Consider the following 15,627-nt stretch of genomic DNA (forward strand, 5'->3'; position numbering starts at 1 on the left):
ACGGACCTCCGAAACTGCCTTGCTCCTTCTGGACTTCCGCACCTTCCTCAACAAGCACCTTCAACAGCTCCTGGTAACACCCAGCTAAACTCAACACATAGTCACACCATACATATTTGGGTTACTTGCCCACATCATTCCTTTATTGTCTCAGTGCCGTCTCCTTCTCCACCGCACGTAACAAAGAGAAGTACGTAAGCACAACTTTTTGTATAATGTGCACTCTGTACACTTAATTGGAATATTTTCTTTAAAAAAAATACCAATCGTGATGTGGGCTCTGTGCCACCTGCTGCATGAACCAGACTGGTATAGAAGGGTTTGAATTTTTACCGGAAGCACATGCCGGAATCCATTTTGAAGGGCGAACCTCATCGTTCACACCAGTGCTAGACATGATATTTCCGAACTATTACTATTGCTTCCCTGACTGAAGTGTGGAACAGTTCCTGAGAGTAGACCATACACACCGAAATATTCCAGTCCAAGAAGAACTTCCCTGTCGTTACAAGAGCCGTAATAGCAACAGCATTGTCTGGAATGGGAACAAGTGAAAGATATGCGAGTGTAATATGTCCAAGCTGAGGCATCATTTCTGTGAAAAATGATGGAGTCACCTTGTGAGAAAGCCACGGTCAGGAGACTGAACAAGCCACCTGCCAGGATGCTTCAAATCACAGACTTTTTTTCTTTTCAACAACTCCAAAAACCAGATGCACAGAAAGTGTGCGGGTATGTCTGTGATTCCAAACACAAATTGAACCAGGAAGATGCTCAAACCAAATGTCCCAAATCAGAGAAGTACAAAAGTAGCCTAAGTATGTCAAAGACCGAGGTGAGAAAAAATAAATAAATGAGAAGATGTAAAATGAAATAACTATACATGTTTTTACACATCAGAAAAGCACCCAATCATTAAGTAAAACAGCAGCTTTCTTGTGCTTAAAAGCATTTTCATGGCTTCACTTTCGACTTTTTTTCGCTCATGTTCCTCTAGCTGTGTAGTTCAAGAGAAGAACAAACGATTAAAGACTAGAATAAATAATTTTGTGGATTGTGTATCAAAGAGTAGCATGCAGTCTAATGTACTCTGTGGGACGTCCCGTTTATTTATTGAGGCCATGGGGATTTTTTTTTAAATCCACAAATTGAAATTTGTAAAACAATTCAGCCAATTTCTCTCCCATTTTTTTATTACAATAAGGTCTTGGGACATACATATAAAACAATCACAACACAATACTCATTTTACAAAAGAGAGTAATAAAGATCATTAATAAAATGGTATTGAGACAACAAATGATTCAAAAAGTTACACATTTTAAAATGGTATAAAAGACAACTGTTAAAATGATGTATAAAGTTATTATTAATATGCTTCCTGAAGTGGTCCAGAAGATGTTTCAGATGTGAACCAGTAAATATGTATATCATATAAAGTTGTTAATCTATGGGATTATTAACAATTAGAAATACAAATATGTAATACTTCAATATTTCAGACACATATAAAAGACTATTATGAATAAGTCTAAAATTGTACTATGAATATATATACACATACAATGTTTATTGTATACAACATGTGTCTTCTACTGTTCACGCTCAGCAAATTGTTCTGTTTATTTTTTAATAAAAGTACACGATGTTGCATATTAATGCATTTACATGACTGAAAAAACACTAATATAATATTAAATGTAGAAGCATATTAAAGATATTGTTCCACAAACAACAATGTCACACATGTTATATGTGCTGATGTTGTTAGAAAGTCAACATTAAAGTCTTGACAGTTTATTTCAAATCCTGCAGTTTCATTTGCTGCTGCTGTTCTCACCAGCACACTTGTGTTTCTTACACTGGTACTTAGAAGAGAATCTTTCACCACACACACTGCAACTCAACACTTTCTCTCCTGGGTGTGTTCTCATGTGTGCTACAAGGTTTGATTGTTCACAAAAGCTTCTGTTGCAGATTGAACAAGAATGTGATTTTTCACCAGTGTTGTGTTCTTGTGTGTCTTTTCAAACACTGATTTTGTGTAAAACCTTTACCACAGGTTCAACAGGAAAAGGGTTTTTCACTAGTGTGTGTTCTCATGTGTACTTTCAAATGTTCCTTCCTTGTAAAAGATAAGCCACAGATTAAACAAGAAAAAGGTTTTTCACCAGTGTGTGCTCTCATGTGTCTTTTCAAATGGCCACATTGGACAAAACTTTTACCACAGATTGAACAAATAAAAGGTTTTTCACCAGTGTGTGTTCTCATGTGAACTTTCAAATTGCGACTTTCTAAAAAACCTTTACTACAGATTGAACAGGAAAACGTTTTTTCACCAGTGTGTGTTCTCATGTGCACTTTTAAATTGTGACTTTGTGCAAAACCTTTATCACAGATTGAACAAGAGAAAGGTTTCTCGCCAGTGTGTGTTCTCATGTGTCTTTTCAAATGGTTACATTGTACAAAACTTTTACCACAGATTGAACAGATAAAAGGTTTTTCACCAGTGTGTATTCTCATGTGTACTTTTAAGTTGCGACTTTCTACAAAACCTTTACTACAAATTGAACAGGTAAACGGTATTTTACCAGTGTGTGATCCAAAGTGCACTTTTAAATGTTCCTTCCTTTTAAAAGATAAGCCACAGATTGAACAAGAAAAAGTTTTTTCACCAGTGTGTGTTCTCATGTGTTCTTTCAATTTGCGACTTTCTACAAAACCTTTACTACAGATTGAACAGATAAAAGGTTTTTCACCAGTGTGTCTTCTCATGTGTACTTTCAAATATTGACTTTCTGTAAAACCTTTACCACAGATTGAACAGATAAAAGGTTTTTCACCAGAGTGTGTTCTCTTGTGCACTTTCAAATCGTTACTTAGAACAAAACCTTTACTACAGATTGAACAGATAAAAGATTTTTCTCCAGTATGTCTTGTTCTGTGTTTTTTCAAACAGGAACTGTGTGCAAATCCTTTACCACATATTGAACAAGAAAAAGGTTTTTCACCAGTGTGTATTTTCATGTGTGCTTTCAAATGGTGACTTTGTCCAAAACCTTTACCACAGATTGAACAGATAAAAGGTTTTTCACCAGTGTGTGTTCTCATGTGTACTTTCAAATTGCGACTTTCAACAAAACCTTTAGTACAGATTAAACATACAAAAGATTTTTCTCCAGTGTGTAATATTGTGTGTTTTTTCAAACTCTGACTTTCTACAAAACCTTTACCACATATTGAACAGATAAAAGGTTTTTCTCCGGTGTGCATTCTCATATGTCTTTTCAGATACCAATGGTATTTAAAAGTTTTGTCACAGTGAGAACATGTGAAGTGAGTGTTGTCAGTGTGACATGTCTTATCATCTTTAGAGTCTTCATCATCAGTGTCAGGAGAGTGTGACGTTGTGTCCTCACTATCTGATAGTGGAGCTAAGAGCTTGTCTGCTTGTGATCCTCCACAGTGGTCTCCATCAGCTTCTGTTGTCATGTGTTGTGTTGAGCTGCTGCTTGGAGGCTCCGCCCCTCCCCTCTCCTCACTTTCACTTTTGACCTCATCATCTTCACTCTTCACAGGGACACCAGTCACTGGCATCTTGGTGACATCAACCTCCTCCAGTCCTTCAAGATGCTCTCCCTGCTGACTGATGCTGAGTTCCTCCTCTTCCTCTTTAATGTGAGGGGTCAGTGGATCCTCCTCTTCATCCTTAATGTGAGGGGTCAGTGGGTCCTCCTTTTCATCCTTGATGTGAGGGCTCAGTGGCTCTACCTCTTCCTCTTTAAATCCGGGTGTCAGTGGGTCCTCCTCTTCCTCTTTAAAATGGGGGATCGGTGGGTATTCCTCTTCCTTCTTAATGTGGGAGGGCTGTGGATCCTCCATCCGCATCCTAAAGCTCCACTTCTGTTGCTCAGGGTGAAGATGTTCTTAACAGACGTCTGCAAGACAAACACACCATCTCTGCTCAGTCACACAATACATTCAGTACTTTTACATGCACTTAGAAAAAACAAGTTATTGTATGAACTGTCTTTAAATCTCAGTAACCACAAACACGCTGCTCTTCACAACATTATTAACAGGAAAAGAAAAACAAACCAGGACGACAGGACTTTTTACTATGGATAAAAGATATGGTTTAAAATTGATTTTACCATATATTATTTCGTATAGAATTACTACAAACCCTGTTTTTTTTATATGAGTTGGGAAATTGCAATAGATGTAAATATGAACGGAATACAATGATTTGCAAATCCTTTTCAACCCATAGTCAGTTATGCTACAAAGACAACATAGTTGATGTTCAAACTGATAAAAAAACATTATTTTTTGCAATAATCATTAACTTTAGGATTTGATTCCAGGAACACGTGACAAAGAAGTTGGGAAAGGTGGCAATAAATACTGATAAAGTTGAGGAATGCTCATCAAACACTAATTTGGAGCATCCCACAGGTGTGCAGGCTACCGTATTTCCTTGAAATGCCGCCGGGCATGTAATATGCGCTTGCCTTGAATTACTGCCGGGTCAAACTCGCTTCGCAAATTTATTAGCGCATGCTTACTATTACCGCCGGGTCAAATTTGTGACGTCAGAAGTGACGCTTCCCCTGTCATCATTTTCAAAATGGAGGGGGCTTATTTCAACAATTTGAAATCGCTTAAAGGGAAGAAGATTAAGAGCTATTTGGTAGGATTTAAGGTCCAAGCTATTGAATACAGGTATGCTAAAAAGAACAGTAAGCAGCTATGTTTTATTAATATTCCAGTAACACCTGTGGAGCCGACGGTCTGAGAGACAGGCAGGGCACGCTAGCTGTAGCAGCTAGCTGTAGCAGCAGCCCTGCCCAAGATACCGGCGAGCAAGAGGAAGAGCGACCTGGACTGAGGTTTTATTGAAAAATAGACAAAGTCAAACTGCTCAAGCCATGTCGTTTCTTGGTGGTCCTAGGATAAAGAGATCACCCACGGAGCAGAACGAGAGGGGAGTCGCCCGCACCCGAGCTAACGGATAGCAGCAGTCTGATAGCAGTTTTCTGAGAGACTTTTTAAAACTGAAGAAAGATAAGGAATACTTCCATGAACAAGTTATCGATGCTTTTGATCAGAGGGAGCTGGCATGGATTTCATTTATAAGTAAAGGTAAGACCATTTTTCATTCATTTTTTATTTACCGGTAGCCTTTTTAAGTAGGTACAGTCCCATTGAGATTAAATATCTCTTTTCCAAGGGAGACCTGGCCAAGAGGGCAGCAGCAAGGTTACATTAAAAACAGTAAACAACACATAAAAAATCACATTTACAACATTAAAACTTGCTCATATGACACATGTGCATACAGGTAGACTGCAATCCTTTCACAGAAGCTTTAAACTCATTTAATGTAACAAGGGTTTTAAGAAAAATATTCGATTGTGGGTTATTCCAAGCCTTCGGTGCTGAAAATAATAATCATAATAACGTTTTTTTTTTTATTTATTAAATGTGCTTTTCATGATGGTATCCTTACATCACACTCATTTTTTACTGCATGCCATTGGTAAGCGCAGAGGTGAGAAGAGGTTTTAAAATTAATAGCGCCTGCTTACTTTTACCGCATGCCTTGAATAAGCACAGAAGTGAGAAGAGGTTTTAAAATAATTAGCGCCCCAGGGGCTATTCAAGGAAATACGCTAATTGGGAACAGGTGGGTGCCATGATTGGGTATAAAAACAGCTTCCCAAACAATGCTCAGTCTTTCACAAGAAAGGATGGGGCGAGGTACACCCCTTTGTCCACAACTGCATGAGCAAATAGTCAAACAGTTTAAGAACAACGTTTCTCAAAGTGCAATTGCAAGAAATTTAGGGATTTCAACATATACATAATATCATCAAAAGGTTCAAAGAATCTGGAGAAATCACTCCACGTAAGCGGCATGGCCAGAAACCAACATTGAATGACTCTGACCTTCGAGTCCTCAGACGGCACTGTATCCAAAACCGACATCAATCTCTAAAGGATATCACCACATGGGCTCAGGAACACTTCAGAAAACCACTGTCACTAAATACAGTTTGTCGCTACATCTGTAAGTGCAAGTTAAAGGGGAACATTATCACCAGACCTATGTAAGCGTCAATATATACTTTGATGTTGCAGAAAAAAGACCATACGTGTTTTTAACTGATTCCCGAACTCTAAAAGGGTGAATTTGGCAATTCAAACACCTTTCAATTGTTCGCTGTCGGAGCGATGACCTTTCACCCGTGACGTTACAACGGGAAGCAATCCGCCATTTTCTCAAACACATTACACACACCAAGTCAAATCAGATCTGTTATTTTACGTTTTTTCGACTGTTTTCCGTACCTTGGAGACATCATAACTCGTCGGTGTGTTGTCGGAGGGTGTAACAACACGATCAGGGACGGATTCCAGTTGACTTACGTGGAGTGTGCATCGATTAGCACGGCATGGTAATCGATGCTAAAATGCTATTTAGGCTAGCTGTATGTACATATTGCATCGTTATGAATCATTTGTAGCTATATTTGCATCCAGCCTTTCCCTCTACCCACATTTAATGCCAAACAAACACATACCAATCGACGGCTTCATGTTGCACCAGTGTCAAAAGATGCGAAAGTCCCTCGCTTGTTCTGCACATTTTACCGACGATAGCGATGCTACAACAGAGATGTGTGGATATCCTGCGACACTCAAAGCAGATGCATTTCCAATGATAAAGTCAACGAAATCACAAAGGTGAGTTTTGTTGAGGGCTTCACGGTGGCAGAGGGGTTAGTGCGTCTGCCTCACAATACGAAGGTCCTGCAGTCCTGGGTTCAAATCCAGGCTCGGGATCTTTCTGTGTGGAGTTTGCATGTTCTCCCCGTGAATGCGTGAGTTCCCTCCGGGTACTCCGGCTTCCTCCCACTTCCAAAGACATGCACCTGGGTATAGGTTGATTGGCAACACTAAATTGGCCCTAGTGTGTGAATGTGAGTGTGAATGTTGTTTGTCTATCTGTGTTGGCCCTGCGATGAGGTGGCGACTTGTCCAGGGTGTACCCCGCCTTCCGCCCAATTGTAGCTGAGATAGGCGCCAGCGCCCCGCGCGACCCCGAAATGGAATAAGCGGTAGAAAATGGATGGATGGATGGATGGAGTTTTGTTGATATTATTGACTTATGTGCTAATCAGACATATTTGGTCACGGCATGACTGCCAGCTAATCGATGCTAACATGCTATTTAGGCTGGCTGTATGTACATTTGTAGCTATATTTGCATCCAGCCTTTCCCTCCACCCATATTTAATGCCAAACAAACACATACCAATCAACGGATTTAAGTTGCTCCAGTGGTCAAAAAATACAATCGTTAGTTAGAAGGCGATCGCCGAATTCGTCCTCGTTGCCTTTGTCCGTCGTGATATGGCTCAATAGCTTCAGTTTCTTCTTCAATTTCGTCTTTGCTATCTGCCCTCCACACTCCAACCATTCGTTTCAATACATGCGTAATCTGTTAAATCGCTTAAGCCGCTGAAATCCGAGTCTGAATCCGAGCTAATGTCGCTATACCTTTCTGTTCTATCTGCCATGTTTGTTTGTATTGGCATCACGCAGTGACGTCACAGGAAAATGGACGTGTGGATTTACAGATAGCAAAAATCAGGCACTCTAAAGCCTTTTTTCGGGATATACCATGACGGGTAACATTTTGAAAAAAACTTCTAAAAATTAAATAAGCCACTGGGAACTGATTTTTATTGGTTTCAACCCTTCTGAAATTTTGATAATGTTTCCTTATAAAGCTCGACAATGCAAAGTGAAAGCCATTTATCAACAACATCCAGAAATGCCGCCGGCTTCTCTGGGCCCGAGATCATCTAAGATGGACTAATGCAAAATGAAAAAGTGTTCTGTGGTCTGACGAGTCCACATTCCAATTTGTTTTTGGAAATATTCGACATCGTATCATCCGGACCAAGGGGGAAACGAACCATCCAGACTGTTATCGACGCAAAGTTCAAAAGCCAGCATCTATGATGGTATGGGGGTGCATTAGTGCCCAAGGCATGGGTAACTTACACATCTGTGAAGGCACCATTAATGCTGAAAGGTACATACAGGTTTTGGAACAACATATGCTGCCATCTAAGCGGCGTCTGTTTCATGGATGCCCCTTCTTATTTCAGCAAGACAATGCCAAGCCACATTCAGCACATGTTCCAACAGTGTGGCTTTGTAAAAATAGAGTGCGGGTACTTTTCTGGCCCGCCTGCAGTCCAGATCTGTCTCCCATCGAAAATGTGTGGCGCATTATGAAGTGTAAAATACGACAGCGGAGACACCACACTGTTGAACGATTGAAGCTCTACATAAAACAACAATGGGAAAGAATTCCACTTTCAAAGCTTCAACAATTAGTTTCCTTAGTTCCCAAACCTTATTGAGTGTTATTAAAAGAAAAGGTGACGTAACACAGTGGTGAACATGCCCTTTCCCCACTACTTTGGCACGTGTTGCAGCCATGAAAATCTAAGTTAATTATTATTTGCAAAAAAAAAAGAAAGTTTATGAGTCTGAACATCAAATATCTTGTCTTTGTAGTGAATTCAACTGAATATGGGTTGAAAAGGATTTGCAAATCATTGTATTCTGTTTACTCCTCTCTGAGCTGCTACCTTACCGTGGTAGAGGAATTTGCGTGTCCCAATGATCCTAGGAGCTATGTTGTCTGGGGGCTTTCATGCACTCTGGTAGGGTCTCCCAAGACAAACAGGTCCTAGGTGAGTGATCAGACAAAGAGCAGTTCAAAGACTTCTATGGAATTACAACAAAATGAACTCAGATTTCCCTTGCCCGGACGCGGGTCACCGGGGCCCCCCTCTGGAGCCAGGCCCGGAGTTGGGGCACGATGGCAAGCGCCTGGTAGCCGGGCCTGTCCCCATGGGGCCCGGCCGGGCACAGCCCGAAGAGGCAACGTGGGTCATCCCTCCAATGGGCTCACCACTCATGGGAGGGGCCATAGAGGTCGGGTGCATTGTGAGCTGGGCGGCAGCCGAAGGCAGGGCACTTGGCGGTCCGACCCTCGGCTACAGAAGCTAGCTCTTGGGACGTGGAACGTCACCTCACTGGGGGGGAAGGAGCCTGAGCTAGTCCGCGAGGTAGAGAAGTTCCGGCTGGATATAGTCGGACTCACCTCGACGCACAGCAAGGGCTCTGAAACCAGTTCTCTCGAGAGGGACTGGACCCTCTTCCACTCTGGCGTTGCCGGCAGTGAGAGGCGACGGGCTGGGGTGGCAATTCTCGTTGCCCCCCGGTTCAAAGCCTGCACGTTTGAGTTCACCCCGGTGGACGAGAGGGTAGCTTCCCTTCGCCTTTGGGTGGGGGGACGGGTCCTGACTGTTGTTTGTGCTTACGCGCCAAACAGCAGTTCAGAATACCCACCCTTTTTGGGTACACTCGAGGGAGTACTGGAAAGTGCTCCCCCGGGTGATTCCCTTGTCCTACTGGGGGCCTTCAACGCTCATGTTGGCAACGACAGTGAAACCTGGAGAGGCGTGATTGGGAAGAATGGTCGCCCGGATCTAAACCCGAGTGGTGTTTTGTTATTGGACTTTTGTGCTCGTCACGGATTGTCCATAACAAACACCATGTTCAAACATAAGGGTGTCCATATGTGCACTTGGCACCAGGACACCCTAGGCCGCAGTTCCATGATTGACTTTGTAGTTGTGTCATCGGATTTGCGGCCTTATGTTCTGGACACTCAGGTGAAGAGAGGGGCGGAGCTTTCTACCGATCACCACCTGGTGGTGAGTTGGCTGCGATGGTTGGGGAGGATGCCAGACAGACCTGGCATGCCCAAGCGCATTGTGAGGGCCTGCTGGGAACGTCTGGCAGAGTCTCCTGTCAGAGAGAGTTTCAATTCACACCTTCACACCTCCGGGAGAACTTTGAACATGTCACGAGGGAGATGCGGGACATTGAGTCCGAGTGGACCATGTTCCGAACCTCTATTGTCGAGGCGGCTGATTGGAGCTGTGGCCGCAAGGTTGTTGGTGCCTGTCGTGGCGGTAATCCCAGAACCCGTTGGTGGACACCAGCAGTGAGGGATGCTGTCAAGCTGAAGAAGGAGTCCTATCGGGTCCTTTTGGCTCATAGGACTCCGGAGGCAGTGGACGGGTACCGACGGGCCAAGCGGTGTGCAGCTTTAGCGGTCGCGGAGGCAAAAACTCGGACATGGGAAGAGTTCGGGGAAGCCATGGAAAACGACTTCCGGACGGCTTCGAAGCGATTCTGGACCACCATACGGCGCCTCAGGAAGGGGAAGCAGTGCACTATCAACACCGTGTATGGTGCGGATGGTGTTCTGCTGACTTCGACTGCGGATGTTGTGGATCGGTGGAGGGAATACTTCGAAGACCTCCTCAATCCCACCAACACGTCTTTCTTTGAGGAAGCGGTGCCTGGGGAATCTGTAGTGGACTCTCCTATTTCTGGGGCTGAGGTTGCTGAGGTAGTTAAAAAGCTCCTCGGCGGCAAGGCCCCAGGGGTGGATGAGATCCGCCCGGAGTTCCTTAAGGCTCTGGATGCTGTGGGGCTGTCTTGGTTGACAAGACTCTGCAGCATCGCGTGGACATCGGGGGCGGTACCTTTGGATTGGCAGATCAGGGTGGTGGTCCCTCTCTTTAAGAAGGGGGACCGTAGGGTGTGTTCCAACTATCGTGGGATCACACTCCTCAGCCTTCCCGGTAAGGTTTATTCAGGTGCACTGGAGAGGAGGCTTCGCCGGATAGTCGAACCTCGGATTCAGGAGGAACAATGTGGTTTTTGTCCTGGTCGTGGAACTGTGGACCAGCTCTATACTCTCGGCAGGGTTCTTGAGGGTGCATGGGAGTTTGCCCAACCAGTCTACGTGTGCTTTGTGGACTTGGAGAAGGCATTCGACCATGTCCCTCGGGAAGTCCTGTGGGGAGTGCTCAGAGAGTATGGGGTACCGGACTGTCTTATTGTGGCAGTCCGCTCCCTGTGTGATCAGTGTCAGAGCTTGATCCGCATTGCTGGCAGTAAGTCGGACACGTTTCCAGTGAGGGTTGGACTCCGCCAAGGCTGTCCTTTTTCACCGATTCTGTTCTTAACTTTTATGGACAGAATTTCTAGGCGCAGCCAAGGCGTTGAGGGGATCTGGTTTGGTGGCCACGGGATTAGGTCTCTGCTTTTTGTAGATGATATAGTCCTGATGGCTTCATCTGGCCGGGATCTTCAGCTCTCACTGGATCGGTTCACAGCCGAGTGTGAAGCGACCGGAATGAGAATCAGCGCCTCCAAGTCCGAGTCCATGGTTCTCGCCCGGAAAAGGGTGGAGTGCCATCTCCGGGTTGGGGAGGAGACCCTGCCCCAAGTGGAGGAGTTCAAGTACCTAGGAGTCTTGTTCATGAGTGGGGGAAGAGTGGATCGTGAGATCGACAGGCGGATCGGTGCGGCGTCTTCAGTAATGCGGACGTTGTATTGATCCGTTGTGGTGAAGAAGGAGCTGAGCCGGAATGTAAAGCTCTCAATTTACCGGTTGATCTACGTTCCCATCCTCACCTATGGTCATGAGCTTTGAGTTTCCTCCGCCGGGTGGCGGGGCTCTCCCTTAGAGATAGGGTGAGAAGCTCTGCCATCCGGGAGGAGCTCAATGTAAAGCTGCTGCTCCTCCACATCGAGAGGAGCCAGATGAGGTGGTTCGGGCATCTGGTCAGGATGCCACCCGAACGCCTCCCTAGGGAGGTGTTTAGGGCACGTCCAGCTGGTAGGAGGCCACGGGGAAGACCCAGGACACGTTGGGAAGACTATGTCTCCCGGCTGGCCTGGGAACGCCTCGGGATCCCCGGGAAGAGCTTGACAAAGTGGCTGGAGAGAGGGAAGTCTGGGCTTCCCTGCTTAGGCTGCTGCCCCCGCGACCCGACCTCGGATAAGCGGAAGATGATGGATGGATGGATGTATTCTGTTTATATTTACATATAACACAATTTCCCAACTCATATGGAAATGGGGTTTGTAATACAACCATTTTATAACAGACCAATTGTCTCCTTGCTTGGCACTCAGCATCAAGGGTTGGGGGTTAAATCACCAAATGATTCCCGAGTGCAGTCTCCGCTGTCCTCACCTTTCAGGAGGTGAACTTGGGGATGGGTCAAATGCAGAGGATAATTTCACCACACCTAGTGTGTGACTACCGTTGGGACCTTAACTTTAACTTACATAGGGACTGTGAATGATTCCAAAAAGTGCAGTTCCCCTTGAAATTAGAAAATATAACAACAAAATATAATGTGAAGTGAAGTTAATTATATTTATATAGCACTTTTCTCTAGTGACTCAAAGCGCTTTACATAGTGAAACCCAATACCTAAGTTACATTTAAACCAATGTGGGGGACACTGGGAGCAGGTGGGTAAAGTGTCTTGCCCAAGGACACAACTGCTCGGATGGCAGAAGCTGGGATCGAACCTGGAACCCTCAAGTTGGTGGCACGGCAACTCTACCAACCGAGCTATACCGTCCCACATAACAAGAACATAATATATTAATGATAAAATGCCACAAAGTAAATGTGATGAATTCATCTTAATACTGTACTTTTTGGCTTTCCCTTTTATAGGGCAAAGTCCTCGCAGGGTCTTTTGTCCTAATGACTGTCTGGTTCAAGTGAGGAGACTATAATTTAGGAAAGCATTTTATTTACAAATGGACTAGGATAAGTCACACATTTTTACAAGTAGCTAAAGTTGGGATATAACTAAGATAATGAAGGATGAAGTGTTTAAGAAATGTTTAATATAGATTAGAATAGGCCGTGCAACTAATCATATGTCCTGAGTTCCAGTTGAAACTGGGTGCAAGTTCACGCCCACGCACATACACTCTTATCGCCCACATTCTTGCCACTGTTTACGTGGCTTCTTGGCCGACGTCTGAAAGACAACACCAGATATGAAGTCGGAGTCCAGGGAAAAAAAAGCACCAGTCAATATCGCACAGAAGGAACATTCCTGGTGTTACCTGACGACACGACCACCAAGCTGCGACACCAAAGGCTCCTCCATGCTCGTGCTCGTACCACCTGGCTTGGTAGGCTCGTACCCGCCTACCAAGCCAAAGACTTGAGTCCAATGACGTAACAGGGCGTAGCTGCAGATGATTGGACCGACACGCAAATACCACATTTTCACCACTCCCCGTTGTCGGTTAAAAACATAGCTATGGGCTGCACTTTGGACACACCTGCTGTAGGCTACAAAGAGCTAGCAGCTACACAACAGCTAAGCTAAAACAGCACATTTAAGCATATCAAATAATTATAGTTGCTTAATACGTACACAAAGTCTTCAAAACAGAAATCTGATAGAAAGTATCCAGTAACAAACGTGTCCGCAGCGTTCAACTTTCTGCGGCATGAGCTTGACTTAATGAATTATTGTGGCCACTAGGTTAAGTTAAGTTAAGGTTAAAGTACCAATGATTGTCACACACACACTAGGTGTGGTGAAATTTGTCCTCTGCATTTGACCGATCACCTTGATCACCCCCTGGGAAGTGAGGGGAGCAGTGGGCAGTAGCGGTGCCGCGCCCTGGAATCATTATTGGTGATTTAACCTTGTTGTGAAAGATCAAATCGAACAATTGCAAAAGCATCTGTCATAAGGTTGGTGTTTTTTATATATTTGTGTAAATATGTACAAGCATCCTCAGCCATCCCGGTAAGGTTTATTCAGGTGTACTGGAGAGGAGGCTTCGCCGGATAGTCGAACCTCGGATTCAGGAGGAACAGTGTGGTATTCGTCCTGGTCGTGGAACTGTGGACCAGCTCTATACTCTCGGCAGGGTCCTTGAGGGTGCATGGGAGTTTGCCCAACCAGTCTACATGTGCTTTGTGGACTTGGAGAAGGCATTCGGCCGTGTACCCCGGAAAGTCCTGTGGGGAGTGCTCAGAGAGTATGGGGTATCGGATTGTCTGATAGTGGCGGTCCGCTCCCTGTATGATCAGTGTCAGAACTTGGTCCGCATTGCCGCCAGTAAGTCGGACACTTTTCCAGTGAGGGTTGGACTCCGCCGAGGAGGTTCATAACTTCTATGGACAGAATTTCTAGGTTCAGTCAAGGCGTTGAGGGGATCCGGTTTAGTGGCTGCAGGATTAGGTCTCTGCTTTTTGCAGATGATGTGGTCCTGATGGTTTCAACTGGCCAGGATCTTCAGCTCTCACTGGATCGGTTCGCAGCAGAGTGTGAAGCGACTGTGATGAAAATTAACACCTCCAAGTCCGAGTCCAAGGTTCTCGTCCGGAAAAGTGTGGAGTTCCCTGCCCCAAGTGGAGGAGTTCAAGTACCTAGGAGTCTTGTTCACGAGTGAGGGAATAGAGGATTGTGAGTTTGACAAGCGGATCGGTGCGGCGCTGAGCTGGAAGTTAAAGCTCTCATTTTACCGGTCGATCTATGTTCCCATCCTCACCTATGGTCATGAGCTTTGGGTTATGATCGAAAGGACAAGATCATGGGTGCAAGCGGCCGAAATAAGGCTCTCCCTTAGAGATAGGGTGAGAAGCTCTGTCATCCGGGAGGAGCTCAAAGTAAAGCTGCTGATCCTCCACATGGAGAGGAGCCAGATGAGGTGGTTCTGGAATTTGGTCAGGATGCCACCCAAACGCCTCCCTAGGACATGTATGAGGCCACGGGGAAGACCCAGGACACGTTAGGTAGTTTTTGTCTCTCGGCTGGCCTGGGAACGCCTCGGGATCCCCCGGGTAGAGCTGGACGAAGCGGCTGGGGAGAGGAAAGTCTGGGCTTCCCTGCTTAGGCTGCTACCCCCGCGACCCGACCTCGGATAAGCAGAAGAAGATAAATGGATGGATGGATGTGTAACACAACTTGATGTTTCTTGAAAACAGCGTCCAGTAGTTGATATTGTCGCTCCTTCTCCTCTTTTGTTGGACAAAATTCCTCTTTGTACTCTGCTATCGTTTTTTTTTTTTTCCAACATCACAAATATTTCTTCAACGGCAGCAGTTAGTCGCTGATTCACCAACACTCACATCATTTGTAATGTAGACATGTTCACACAATACAAACACTTTACACTTACATTGGATCTCTGCTTTGATGTGTCGATCACTTCCGCCTCTCTTTGTTAGCAGCTAACAAGCTAAGCTAACCAGCAGGCTTGGCTAGCACGTCAAAGTGCACTCAGACTAATGTATCCGCATACAAACAATTAATAACGACGTTTACTCTGTTAAACGACACGCATGTGCACATGTACGTTGTAATTAAGACCAAGAAACCATAAGAACCAAAACAACGTATTCTCCGCCAGACGCCATCTTGTTTTGTTCTTCCTCCTGTGTGACGTCTTCGAAGTGTTCTCCACCGCGGAACAAATGTTGGCCAAACACGTGTTTCACTGGGACAATAGTGAGTGGTGCACACTTCCTTCGCCCGGCCACAGAACAAAAAAAAGTCCCCTTTAAGAGTTGCTGGTGTAACAATTGGAAGAATATATTCCACTCCTCTCTTCTACACGCGCCTTATGAGGTAATATAAAGTATATATTTTCATATTATTTATCTTATTTACCTGATATGTTGCTCGA

At 44.7% G+C, this 15,627-nt stretch overlaps 1 protein-coding gene across 2 annotated transcripts; it reads right to left on the reverse strand.

The window, feature by feature from the left end:
* Window positions 1–1,086: 1,086 nt before the first annotated feature.
* On the reverse strand, window positions 1,087–15,412 carry LOC133545397 (gastrula zinc finger protein XlCGF57.1-like). Of its 2 annotated transcripts, XM_061890939.1 has the most exons (3): window positions 15,121–15,412; window positions 8,678–8,773; window positions 1,087–3,938 (listed from the first exon to the last, which is right to left on the reverse strand). In XM_061890939.1, the coding sequence occupies exon 3, from the start codon at window positions 3,886–3,888 to the stop codon at window positions 2,065–2,067; it is 1,824 nt and encodes a 607-aa protein (XP_061746923.1). In that variant the 5' UTR covers window positions 3,889–3,938; window positions 8,678–8,773; window positions 15,121–15,412; the 3' UTR covers window positions 1,087–2,064. The 2 variants fall into 2 exon arrangements, with proteins under 2 accessions (XP_061746923.1, XP_061746924.1); XM_061890940.1 differs by lacking the exon at window positions 8,678–8,773.
* Between the last annotated feature and the right edge of the window lie 215 nt (window positions 15,413–15,627).

This window comes from Nerophis ophidion, linkage group LG28, assembly GCF_033978795.1.
Source record: "Nerophis ophidion isolate RoL-2023_Sa linkage group LG28, RoL_Noph_v1.0, whole genome shotgun sequence".
Taxonomy (NCBI): Eukaryota; Metazoa; Chordata; class Actinopteri; order Syngnathiformes; family Syngnathidae; genus Nerophis; species Nerophis ophidion.

What these genes read in the sequence shown, in the direction of transcription:
- LOC133545397 (XM_061890940.1), bottom strand. Translation starts at nt 3,888, where the DNA reads ATGCGGATGGAGGATCCACAGCCCTCCCACATTAAGAAGGAAGAGGAA.